The sequence below is a fragment of the Salvelinus fontinalis genome, chromosome 7, assembly GCF_029448725.1.
Source record: "Salvelinus fontinalis isolate EN_2023a chromosome 7, ASM2944872v1, whole genome shotgun sequence".
NCBI lineage: Eukaryota > Metazoa > Chordata > Actinopteri > Salmoniformes > Salmonidae > Salvelinus > Salvelinus fontinalis.
This window is the reverse complement of record NC_074671.1, coordinates 1,911,386-1,924,822: the sequence shown is the minus strand read 5'-3', so window position 1 is coordinate 1,924,822 and position 13,437 is coordinate 1,911,386. Positions and strand designations below refer to the sequence as shown.

General features: G+C 49.7%; 1 protein-coding gene across 2 annotated transcripts in view; it reads left to right on the top strand.

The window, feature by feature from the left end:
* The window catches only part of LOC129858925 (tetratricopeptide repeat protein 21B-like), a 127,511-nt gene that overhangs the window by 72,532 nt on the left and 41,542 nt on the right, over positions 1 to 13,437 (top strand). For both annotated transcript variants that reach the window (XM_055928164.1, XM_055928163.1), the window contains exon 17: positions 2,267 to 2,377. In XM_055928164.1, coding sequence (XP_055784139.1) covers positions 2,267 to 2,377 — 111 coding nt within the window. The remainder of the gene's footprint in view (positions 1 to 2,266; positions 2,378 to 13,437) is intronic.

Here is a 13,437-nt window from a genome sequence, read left to right as displayed (position 1 = left end):
AGGTAGATCATGGAGCTTGGTCCTCTGTAACTCAGTAGGTAGATCATTGAGCTTGGTCCTCTGTAGCTCAGTAGGTAGATCATGGAGCTTGGTCCTCTGTAGGTAGATCATGGAGCTTGGTCCTCAGTAGGTAGATCATGGAGCTTGGTCCTCTGTAGCTCAGTAGGTAGATCATGGAGCTTGGTCCTCTGTAGGTAGATCATGGAGCTTGGTCCTCTGTAGGTAGATCATGGAGCTTGGTCCTCAGTAGGTAGATCATGGAGCTTGGTCCTCTGTAGCTCAGTAGGTAGATCATGGAGCTTGGTCCTCTGTAGGTAGATCATGGAGCTTGGTCCTCTGTAGGTAGATCATGGAGCTTGGTCCTCTGTAGGTAGATCATGGAGCTTGGTCCTCAGTAGGTAGATCATGGAGCTTGGTCCTCAGTAGGTAGATCATAGAGCTTGGTCCTCTGTAGCTCAGTAGGTAGATCATGGAGCTTGGTCCTCAGTAGGTAGATCATAGAGCTTGGTCCTCAGTAGGTAGATCATAGAGCTTGGTCCTCTGTAACTCAGTATGTAGATCATAGAGCTTGGTCCTCTGTAGCTCAGTAGGTAGATCATAGAGCTTGGTCCTCAGTAACTCAGTAGGTAGATCATGGAGCTTGGTCCTCTGTAACTCAGTAGGTAGATCATGGAGCTTGGTCCTCTGTAACTCAGTAGGTAGATCATGGAGCTTGGTCCTCTGTAGCTCAGTAGGTAGATCATGGAGCTTGGTCCTCTGTTGCTCAGTAGGTAGATCATGGAGCTTGGTCCTCAGTAGGTAGATCATGGAGCTTGGTCCTCAGTAGGTAGATCATAGAGCTTGGTCCTCAGTAGGTAGATCATAGAGCTTGGTCCTCTGTAACTCAGTAGGTAGATCATGGAGCTTGGTCCTCAGTAGGTAGATCATGGAGCTTGGTCCTCAGTAGGTAGATCATAGAGCTTGGTCCTCAGTAGGTAGATCATAGAGCTTGGTCCTCTGTAGCTCAGTAGGTAGATCATAGAGCTTGGTCCTCAGTAGGTAGATCATAGAGCTTGGTCCTCAGTAGGTAGATCATAGAGCTTGGTCCTCTGTAGCTCAGTAGGTAGATCATGGAGCTTGGTCCTCAGTAGGTAGATCATAGAGCTTGGTCCTCAGTAGGTAGATCATAGAGCTTGGTCCTCTGTAGCTCAGTAGGTAGATCATGGAGCTTGGTCCTCAGTAGGTAGATCATAGAGCTTGGTCCTCAGTAGGTAGATCATAGAGCTTGGTCCTCTGTAGCTCAGTAGGTAGATCATTGAGCTTGGTCCTCAGTAGGTAGATCATGGAGCTTGGTCCTCAGTAGGTAGATCATGGAGCTTGGTCCTCAGTAGGTAGATCATAGAGCTTGGTCCTCTGTAACTCAGTAGGTAGATCATAGAGCTTGGTCCTCTGTAACTCAGTAGGTAGATCATTGAGCTTGGTCCTCTGTAACTCAGTAGGTAGATCATTGAGCTTGGTCCTCTGTAACTCAGTAGGTAGATCATTGAGCTTGGTCCTCTGTAACTCAGTAGGTAGATCATTGAGCTTGGTCCTCTGTAACTCAGTAGGTAGATCATAGAGCTTGGTCCTCTGTAACTCAGTAGGTAGATCATTGAGCTTGGTCCTCTGTAGCTCAGTAGGTAGATCATTGAGCTTGGTCCTCTGTAACTCAGTAGGTAGATCATAGAGCTTGGTCCTCTGTAGCTCAGTAGGTAGATCATTGAGCTTGGTCCTCTGTAACTCAGTAGGTAGATCATAGAGCTTGGTCCTCTGTAGCTCAGTAGGTAGATCATTGAGCTTGGTCCTCTGTAACTCAGTAGGTAGATCATTGAGCTTGGTCCTCAGTAGGTAGATCATAGAGCTTGGTCCTCAGTAGGTAGATCATTGAGCTTGGTCCTCAGTAGGTAGATCATAGAGCTTGGTCCTCAGTAGGTAGATCATTGAGCTTGGTCCTCAGTAGGTAGATCATGGAGCTTGGTCCTCTGTAACTCAGTAGGTAGATCATGGAGCTCGCAATGCCAGGATAGTGGGTTCGATTTCTTGGACCACCCATATGTAAAAATCAATATTAATATGCACTATGACTGTAAGTGGATTAAAGAGGGTCTTAAATGGCATATGTTTTAACTGTCACACCAGTGGTACCTTGTGTACTGTGTATTATTGACTGTCCATATCACATTAGTAAGACTTTTGCAAATGCATTGACACAGACAGATATATGAAATATCACATTTCTATTCTGCAGCCAGAGAGAGCTGTTGAGGTGTATCAAGAGGCATTGAGAGGGACGGCTCGGGACGCAACCCTGTGGAGAAAGATGGGCCAAGCCCATGTGAAGACCCATCAGTACAACCAGGTACTGTAGACGGGAAAGGCTGTGGCAAAGATTCAAGCACAGATACTGCTCTGTGCTCACACAGGACATTCTTCCCCTTTCAGACTATTTCTCAAGAGTGAAAGCTGTGTTTGTTTACCATTTTACTGAGGAATGTTCTCATACTGTTCCCTCCCTCCTCACTCTATGTCTTACCTGATTGGTCCTGCAGGCTGTCAGTCACTGAGTGTTTATATCACTAACCTGATTGGTCCTGCAGGCTGTCAGTCACTGAGTGGTTATATCACTAACCTGATTGGTCCTGCAGGCTGTCAGTCACTGAGTGGTTATATCACTAACCTGATTGGTCCTGCAGGCTGTCAGTCACTGGGTGTTTATATCACTAACCTGATTGGTCCTGCAGGCTGTCAGTCACTGAGTGTTTATATCACTAACCTGATTGGTCCTGCAGGCTGTCAGTCACTGAGTGTTTATATCACTAACCTGATTGGTCCTGCAGGCTGTCAGTCACTGAGTGTTTATATCATTAACCTGATTGGTCCTGTAGGTTGTCAGTCACTGAGTGTTTAAATCATTAACCTGATTGGTCCTGTAGGTTTTCAGTCACTGAGTGTTTATATCATTAACCTGATTGGTCCTGTAGGTTGTCAGTCACTGAGTGTTTAAATCATTAACCTGATTGGTCCTGTAGGTTTTCAGTCACTGAGTGTTTATATCATTAACCTGATTGGTCCTGTAGGCTGTCAGTCACTGAGTGTTTATATCATTAACCTGATTGGTCCTGCAGGCTGTCAGTCACTGAGTGTTTATATCATTAACCTGATTGGTCCTGCAGGCTTTCAGTCACTGAGTATTTATATCATTAACCTGATTGGTCCTGCAGGCTTTCAGTCACTGAGTATTTATATCATTAACCTGATTGGTCCTGCAGGCTTTCAGTCACTGAGTATTTATATCATTAACCTGATTGGTCCTGCAGGCTGTCAGTCACTGAGTGTTTATATCATTAACCTGATTGGTCCTGTAGGCTGTCAGTCACTGAGTGTTTATATGTAACCTGATTGGCTTCCACCACACTTCCAATCAGTAAAGACTTCCTTGGGGCTGTGGCGTCCATCTTGGGGCTGTGGCGTCCATCTTGGGGCTGTGGCGTCCATCTTGGGGCTGTGCCGTCCATCTTGGGGTTGTGTCGTCCATCTTGGGGCTGTGTCGTCCATCTTGGGGCTGTGCCGTCCATCTTGGGGCTGTGTCGTCCATCTTGGGGCTGTGCCGTCCATCTTGGGGCTGTGTCGTCCATCTTGGGGCTGTGTCGTCCATCTTGGGGCTGTGCCGTCCATCTTGGGGCTGTGTCGTCCATCTTGGGGCCGCGCCGTCCATCTTGGGGCCGTGTCGTCCATCTTGGGGCCGTGCCGTCCATCTTGGGGCTGTGACGTCCGTCTTGGGGCTGTGACGTCCGTCTTGGGGCTGTGCCGTCCATCTTGGGGCTGTGTCGTCCATCTTGGGGCCGCGCCGTCCATCTTGGGGCTGTGCCGTCCGTCTTGGGGCCGCGTCGTCCATCTTGGGGCTGTGTCGTCCATGATGACAACAAGGCCTCCAGGACTGAAGTTTCTCTTAGTTTGGCTCCACTTGTGTTCAGCTCCTGCATAAGTGGAAGATACTCCCTGATCCATCTCTTCCAGAAGAGGTCAGTGATATATTGTACTTGCTTCCATCTCCTTGGTGACTATAGGTCTCCTCTCTGGAATAGCCCTGGTGGCAGGACTGGCTTTGCTTTCAGATGGTTCGGAGTCTGGGGTTCTAGATCATTAGGATCATTTGTTACAGTTGTGATTGGTCTGTCGTTCATGATCTTCTCAACTTCACACAAGGCTGTCTGCAAAGCCTCATCATCTAGGACTTGCTCTTTAAGGACTGCATAGAGCCCTCAAACTCAACTCTGGACATCAAAGCCAGTTCCACTGCATTTTGTCATTGTTCTCCTCTAATCGGGGACTGATTTAGACCTGGGACACCAGGTGTGTGAAATTAACTATCAGGTAGAACAGAACCCCCCCCCATAGTGGGCTCCAGAGGGAGGGTTGAATGACCACTTCACTCCTTCCTTCAGTAATGCATTTTGAGTTGTGATCCAGTTCTTTCACAGATTCTCCTAGCTCTCTGTGTGTTCCAACAAAGTTGGTGTTATTGTCTGTTCTGATACGTGTTACTGGGCCTCTTCGAAATATGAACCTGCGCAGCTTCTAAACAGCTTCTACCCCCAAGCCAGGAGACTCCTGAACAGCTAATCAAATGGCTACCCAGACTAATTACATTGGGGCTGTATGCTGGTCTAACATCCTGTACGCTGATCTAACATCCTGTACACTGGTCTAACATCCTGTATGCTGGTCTAACATCCTGTACGCTGGTCTAACATCCTGTACGCTGGTCTAACATCCTGTACGCTGGTCTAACATCCTGTACGCTGGTCTAACATCCTGTACGCTGGTCTAACATCCTGTACGCTGGTCTAACATCCTGTACGCTGGTCTAACATCCTGTACGCTGGTCTAACATCCTGTACGCTGGTCTAACATCCTGTACGCTGGTCTAACATCCTGTACGCTGGTCTAACATCCTGCACGCTGGTCTAACATGGGGACTGGGGTGGGGACTGAGAAAGAGCGGGAAACACAAAATTGGTTCTCTACACACAGCGGATAATTATAATCATTGAAATGCTAATTCTTTGCACATGAACGGATGCTCATTCGAGAATAATTGTAATGTATATATTTTGTCTCTCCATTGAAAACTCTCAATCGTCCTGTAGAGTTCATCAGAGTCTCGGGTTAACTTTCCCAGAAGTCACAATATCTTTCGTGGTTGTAGATGGTTAGAATGGACACTTCAGAGTACCATTCAGAAATGTTCTCGTAGAATAGAGGCTTCCGCGGTTGTCGGTATTCTCGTACTAGACTTACGTAAATTCCAGCTGCAGACGAGTAATTCAACGTCAAAGATTTGCTCTTATTCTGTAGTGATCGATAGTCTCAGAGTTTAACCATTTCCAGCCGTTGTAGCCAAAACTACAGCTGTATGGTCTCCGTGGCCTATAGAATTGTAGCCATTCCAACGTGGGGACTCTGTCCCGACATTCTCTGACTCATCATTTGGTAGAGTTGTAGTTTAAACCATTTCACATGAAGTATCAGCTGCATGTTTTCCAGTCTAATGTGAATTTTGTCAGGAGTGAGTTTGATACACTTCAGAGAAAAGGGCGGTCCTGTGAAGCCTAATGTGATGTCTAGGCTCACGGGAATGTGGCCACTGACTAGTTAATCTTTCTATGAAAATCCATACTTAAAACATCACTTTACATCTTTTCACAAATAGTTTAATGTTTAATCACATACGTTTCACAATATTCCGATGTAAATCTGACAGCTGGGAAATGTACACTTTAAGAGATACGGTTATGTGTGTTTCTGTTACGGGATTTTTATGAATAAATGACTAAAATATTAAATACATTTGACTTAGAATTATAACTAAACAGAATACTACTATATTTCTGTTTGGATGAATAAATCTTATTATAATCATAATGCTGAATATAATGTGTTCCTTGTTAGAAAGAATGGAGTTATCTTCAGACAGGCTGGAATGATGTGTTCCTTACAGGACATTCTGTCTCTACCCAGGGAGGAGAAAGACCTTGGGTTGGTTGCAGATTGTTTAACAGGTGGCAGACAATCCAAGAACGCTAACTGTACTGCCATTGTATCCGAGAGGAGGAAGGACATTTTAAAACCTATGACGTCAGTTTTATTATATAACCCGATGTAAATTCTACTATGATCAGTACTCTCGAGAATAAACGCTATTGATTGATTGATTTTAAGACTGGTTTCTGTCCATTTTATGCTGATAATTATCTTACAAATTCTTATGTATGGGCAGAGTGTTTTAATTGAATTGGTTGATAAACATATAGGAATTAAATTCCTTTAACAATTTCCTGTCCTTCATGAGGTCACCAAATGAAACACACTCGCCATGACTGTCCCTTAAGTGTCCACGGACCATTCCAACATTCTCAAAAATAGAAATATTGTTTTGTTCTCCCATTTTGGGGATTAGGAGTTTTGAACTAAGAGAAGCTCTTTGTTGTCTTGCTCACGTTGAAGGGAGAGGTTGTTGTTCTGGCACCACACTGCCAGGTCTCTGACCTCCTCCCTATAGGCTGTCTCATCGTTGTCAGGTCTCTGACCTCCTCCCTATAGGCTGTCTCATCGTTGTCAGGTCTCTGGCCTCCTCCCTATAGGCTGTCTCATCGTTGTCGGATCTCTGACCTCCTCCCTATAGGCTGTCTCATCGTTGTCAGGTCTCTGACCTCCTCCCTATAGGCTGTCTCATCGTTGTCGGATCTCTGACCTCGTCCCTATAGGCTGTCTCATCGTTGTCAGGTCTCTGACCTCCTCCCTATAGGCTGTCTCATGGTTGTCAGGTCTCTGACCTCCTCCCTATAGGCTGTCTCATCGTTGTCGGATCTCTGACCTCCTCCCTATAGGCTGTCTCATCGTTGTCAGGTCTCTGACCTCCTCCCTATAGGCTGTCTCATCGTTGTCAGGTCTCTGACCTCCTCCCTATAGGCTGTCTCATCGTTGTCGGATCTCTGACCTCCTCCCTATAGGCTGTCTCATCGTTGTCAGGTCTCTGACCTCCTCCCTATAGGCTGTCTCATCGTTGTCGGATCTCTGACCTCCTCCCTATAGGCTGTCTCATCGTTGTCTCTGACCTCCTCCCTATAAGCCGTCTCATCGTTGCCAGGTCTCTGACCTCCTCCCTATAGGCTGTCTCATCGTTGTCAGGTCTCTGACCTCCTCCCTATAGGCTGTCTCATCGTTGTCAGGTCTCTGACCTCCTCCTATAGGCTGTCTCATCGTTGTCAGGTCTCTGACCTCCTCCCTATAGGCTGTCTCATCGTTGTCAGGTCTCTGACCTCCTCCCTATAGGCTGTCTCATCGTTGTCTCTGACCTCCTCCCTATAGGCTGTCTCATAGTTGCCAGGTCTCTGACCTCCTCCCTATAGGCTGTCTCATCGTTGTCTCTGACCTCCTCCCTATAGGCCGTCTCATCGTTGTCAGGTCTCTGACCTCCTCCCTATAGGCTGTCTCATCGTTGTCTCTGACCTCCTCCCTATAGGCTGTCTCATCGTTGTCAGGTCTCTGACCTCCTCCCTATAGGCTGTCTCATCGTTGTCTCTGACCTCCTCCCTATAGGCCGTCTCATCGTTGTCAGGTCTCTGACCTCCTCCCTATAGGCTGTCTCATCGTTGTCAGGTCTCTGACCTCCTCCCTATAGGCTGTCTCATCGTTGTCGGATCTCTGACCTCCTCCCTATAGGCTGTCTCATCGTTGTCAGGTCTCTGACCTCCTCCCTATAGGCTGTCTCATCGTTGTCAGGTCTCTGACCTCCTCCCTATAGGCTGTCTCATCGTTGTCGGATCTCTGACCTCCTCCCTATAGGCTGTCTCATCGTTGTCAGGTCTCTGACCTCCTCCCTATAGGCTGTCTCATCGTTGTCAGGTCTCTGACCTCCTCCCTATAGGCTGTCTCATCGTTGTCAGGTCTCTGACCTCCTCCCTATAGGCTGTCTCATCGTTGTCAGGTCTCTGACCTCCTCCCAATAGGCTGTCTCATCGTTGTCAGGTCTCTGACCTCCTCCCTATAGGCTGTCTCATCGTTGTCAGGTCTCTGACCTCCTCCCTATAGGCCGTCTCATCGTTGTCAGGTCTCTGACCTCCTCCCTATAGGCTGTCTCATCGTTGTCAGGTCTCTGACCTCCTCCCTATAGGCCGTCTCATCGTTGTCAGGTCTCTGACCTCCTCCCTATAGGCTGTCTCATCGTTGTCAGGTCTCTGACCTCCTCCCTATAGGCTGTCTCATCGTTGTCAGGTCTCTGACCTCCTCCCTATAGGCTGTCTCATCGTTGTCAGGTCTCTGACCTCCTCCCTATAGGCTGTCTCATCGTTGTCAGGTCTCTGACCTCCTCCCTATAGGCTGTCTCATCGTTGTCGGATCTCTGACCTCCTCCCTATAGGCTGTCTCATCGTTGTCAGGTCTCTGACCTCCTCCCTATAGGCTGTCTCATCGTTGTCAGGTCTCTGACCTCCTCCCTATAGGCTGTCTCATCGTTGTCAGGTCTCTGACCTCCTCCCTATAGGCTGTCTCATCGTTGTCAGGTCTCTGACCTCCTCCCTATAGGCTGTCTCATCGTTGTCAGGTCTCTGACCTCCTCCCTATAGGCCGTCTCATCGTTGTCAGGTCTCTGACCTCCTACCTATAGGCTGTCTCATCGTTGTCAGGTCTCTGACCTCCTCCCTATAGGCCGTCTCATCGTTGTCAGGTCTCTGACCTCCTCCCTATAGGCTGTCTCATCGTTGTCAGGTCTCTGACCTCCTCCCTATAGGCTGTCTCATCGTTGTCTCTGACCTCCTCCCTATAGGCTGTCTCATCGTTGTCAGGTCTCTGACCTCCTCCCTATAGGCTGTCTCATCGTTGTCAGGTCTCTGACCTCCTCCCTATAGGCTGTCTCATCGTTGTCAGGTCTCTGACCTCCTCCCTATAGGCTGTCTCATCGTTGTCTCTGACCTCCTCCCTATAGGCCGTCTCATCGTTGTCAGGTCTCTGACCTCCTCCCTATAGGCTGTCTCATCGTTGTCTCTGACCTCCTCCCTATAGGCTGTCTCATCGTTGTCAGGTCTCTGACCTTCTCCCTATAGGCCGTCTCATCGTTGTCAGGTCTATGACCTCCTCCCTATAGGCTGTCTCATCGTTGTCAGGTCTCTGACCTCCTCCCTATAGGCTGTCTCATCGTTGTCAGGTCTCTGACCTCCTCCCTATAGGCTGTCTCATCGTTGTCAGGTCTCTGACCTCCTCCCTATAGGCTGTCTCATCATTGTCAGGTCTCTGACCTCCTCCCTATAGGCTGTCTCATCGTTGTCAGGTCTCTGACCTCCTCCCTATAGGCCGTCTCATCGTTGTCAGGTCTCTGACCTCCTCCCTATAGGCTGTCTCATCGTTGTCAGGTCTCTGACCTCCTCCCTATAGGCCGTCTCATCGTTGTCAGGTCTCTGACCTCCTCCCTATAGGCTGTCTCATCGTTGTCAGGTCTCTGACCTCCTCCCTATAGGCTGTCTCATCGTTGTCAGGTCTCTGACCTCCTCCCTATAGGCTGTCTCATCGTTGTCAGGTCTCTGACCTCCTCCCTATAGGCTGTCTCATCGTTGTCAGGTCTCTGACCTCCTCCCTATAGGCTGTCTCATCGTTGTCAGGTCTCTGACCTCCTCCCTATAGGCTGTCTCATCGTTGCCAGGTCTCTGACCTCCTCCCTATAGGCTGTCTCATCGTTGTCTCTGACCTCCTCCCTATAGGCTGTCTCATCGTTGTCAGGTCTCTGACCTCCTCCCTATAGGCTGTCTCATCGTTGTCAGGTCTCTGACCTCCTCCCTATAGGCTGTCTCATCGTTGTCTCTGACCTCCTCCCTATAGGCCGTCTCATCGTTGTCAGGTCTCTGACCTCCTCCCTATAGGCTGTCTCATCGTTGTCAGGTCTCTGACCTCCTCCCTATAGGCTGTCTCATCGTTGTCGGATCTCTGACCTCCTCCCTATAGGCTGTCTCATCGTTGTCAGGTCTCTGACCTCCTCCCTATAGGCTGTCTCATCGTTGTCAGGTCTCTGACCTCCTCCCTATAGGCTGTCTCATCGTTGTCAGGTCTCTGACCTCCTCCCTATAGGCTGTCTCATCGTTGTCAGGTCTCTGACCTCCTCCCTATAGGCCGTCTCATCGTTGTCAGGTCTCTGACCTCCTCCCTATAGGCTGTCTCATCGTTGTCAGGTCTCTGACCTCCTCCCTATAGGCTGTATCATCGTTGTCAGGTCTCTGACCTCCTCCCTATAGGCTGTCTCATCGTTGTCTCTGACCTCCTCCCTATAGGCCGTCTCATCGTTGTCAGGTCTCTGACCTCCTCCCTATAGGCTGTCTCATCGTTGTCAGGTCTCTGACCTCCTCCCTATAGGCTGTCTCATCGTTTTCGGATCTCTGACCTCCTCCCTATAGGCTGTCTCATCGTTGTCAGGTCTCTGACCTCCTCCCTATAGGCTGTCTCATCGTTGTCGGATCTCTGACCTCCTCCCTATAGGCTGTCTCATCGTTGTCAGGTCTCTGACCTCCTCCCTATAGGCTGTCTCATCGTTGTCAGGTCTCTGACCTCCTCCCTATAGGCTGTCTCATCGTTGTCAGGTCTCTGACCTCCTCCCTATAGGCCGTCTCATCGTTGTCAGGTCTCTGACCTCCTCCCTATAGGCTGTCTCATCGTTGTCAGGTCTCTGACCTCCTCCCTATAGGCCGTCTCATCGTTGTCAGGTCTCTGACCTCCTCCCTATAGGCTGTCTCATCGTTGTCAGGTCTCTGACCTCCTCCCTATAGGCTGTCTCATCGTTGTCTCTGACCTCCTCCCTATAGGCTGTCTCATCGTTGTCAGGTCTCTGACCTCCTCCCTATAGGCTGTCTCATCGTTGTCAGGTCTCTGACCTCCTCCCTATAGGCTGTCTCATCGTTGTCAGGTCTCTGACCTCCTCCCTATAGGCTGTCTCATCGTTGTCTCTGACCTCCTCCCTATAGGCCGTCTCATCGTTGTCAGGTCTCTGACCTCCTCCCTATAGGCTGTCTCATCGTTGTCAGGTCTCTGACCTCCTCCCTATAGGCTGTCTCATCGTTGTCGGATCTCTGACCTCCTCCCTATAGGCTGTCTCATCGTTGTCAGGTCTCTGACCTCCTCCCTATAGGCTGTCTCATCGTTGTCAGGTCTCTGACCTCCTCCCTATAGGCTGTCTCATCATTGTCAGGTCTCTGACCTCCTCCCTATAGGCTGTCTCATCGTTGTCAGGTCTCTGACCTCCTCCCTATAGGCCGTCTCATCGTTGTCAGGTCTCTGACCTCCTCCCTATAGGCTGTCTCATCGTTGTCAGGTCTCTGACCTCCTCCCTATAGGCCGTATCATCGTTGTCAGGTCTCTGACCTCCTCCCTATAGGCTGTCTCATCGTTGTCAGGTCTCTGACCTCCTCCCTATAGGCTGTCTCATCGTTGTCAGGTCTCTGACCTCCTCCCTATAGGCTGTCTCATCGTTGTCAGGTCTCTGACCTCCTCCCTATAGGCTGTCTCATCGTTGTCAGGTCTCTGACCTCCTCCCTATAGGCTGTCTCATCGTTGTCAGGTCTCTGACCTCCTCCCTATAGGCTGTCTCATCGTTGCCAGGTCTCTGACCTCCTCCCTATAGGCTGTCTCATCGTTGTCTCTGACCTCCTCCCTATAGGCTGTCTCATCGTTGTCAGGTCTCTGACCTCCTCCCTATAGGCTGTCTCATCGTTGTCAGGTCTCTGACCTCCTCCCTATAGGCTGTTTCATCGTTGTCTCTGACCTCCTCCCTATAGGCCGTCTCATCGTTGTCAGGTCTCTGACCTCCTCCCTATAGGCTGTCTCATCGTTGTCAGGTCTCTGACCTCCTCCCTATAGGCTGTCTCATCGTTGTCAGGTCTCTGACCTCCTCTCTATAGGCTGTCTCATCGTTGTCAGGTCTCTGACCTCCTCCCTATAGGCTGTCTCATCGTTGTCAGGTCTCTGACCTCCTCCCTATAGGCTGTCTCATCGTTGTCGGATCTCTGACCTCCTCCCTATAGGCTGTCTCATCGTTGTCAGGTCTCTGACCTCCTCCCTATAGGCTGTCTCATCGTTGTCAGGTCTCTGACCTCCTCCCTATAGGCTGTCTCATCGTTGTCAGGTCTCTGACCTCCTCCCTATAGGCTGTCTCATCGTTGTCAGGTCTCTGACCTCCTCCCTATAGGCCGTCTCATCGTTGTCAGGTCTCTGACCTCCTCCCTATAGGCTGTCTCATCGTTGTCAGGTCTCTGACCTCCTCCCTATAGGCTGTATCATCGTTGTCAGGTCTCTGACCTCCTCCCTATAGGCTGTCTCATCGTTGTCAGGTCTCTGACCTCCTCCCTATAGGCTGTCTCATCGTTGTCAGGTCTCTGACCTCCTCCCTATAGGCTGTCTCATCGTTGTCAGGTCTCTGACCTCCTCCCTATAGGCTGTCTCATCGTTGCCAGGTCTCTGACCTCCTCCCTATAGGCTGTCTCATCGTTGTCTCTGACCTCCTCCCTATAGGCTGTCTCATCGTTGTCAGGTCTCTGACCTCCTCCCTATAGGCTGTCTCATCGTTGTCAGGTCTCTGACCTCCTCCCTATAGGCTGTCTCATCGTTGTCTCTGACCTCCTCCCTATAGGCCGTCTCATCGTTGTCAGGTCTCTGACCTCCTCCCTATAGGCTGTCTCATCGTTGTCAGGTCTCTGACCTCCTCCCTATAGGCTGTCTCATCGTTGTCAGGTCTCTGACCTCCTCCCTATAGGCTGTCTCATCGTTTTCGGATCTCTGACCTCCTCCCTATAGGCTGTCTCATCGTTGTCAGGTCTCTGACCTCCTCCCTATAGGCTGTCTCATCGTTGTCAGGTCTCTGACCTCCTCCCTATAGGCTGTCTCATCGTTGTCAGGTCTCTGACCTCCTCCTTATAGGCTGTCTCATCGTTGTCAGGTCTCTGACCTCCTCCCTATAGGCTGTCTCATCGTTGTCAGGTCTCTGACCTCCTCCCTATAGGCTGTCTCATCGTTGTCAGGTCTCTGACCTCCTCCCTATAGGCCGTCTCATCGTTGTCGGTGATCAGGCCAACCACTGATGGTGTTGTAGTGGTGCTTGGTCACGCAGTCGTGGGTGAACAGGGAGTACAGGAGGGGACTAAGCACGCACTCCTGAGGGGCCCCTGTGTTGAGGGCCAGCGTGGCAGATGTGTTGTTACCTACTCTTACCAACTGGGGGAGGCCCGTCAGGAAGTCCAGGATCCAGTTGCAGAGGGAGGTGTTTAGTCCCAGGGTCCTTTGCTTAGTGATGAGCTTTGAGGGCACTAGGGTGTTGAACACTGAGCTGTAGTCAATGAATAGCATTCTCACATAGGTGTTCCTGTTGTCCAGGTGGGAAAGGGC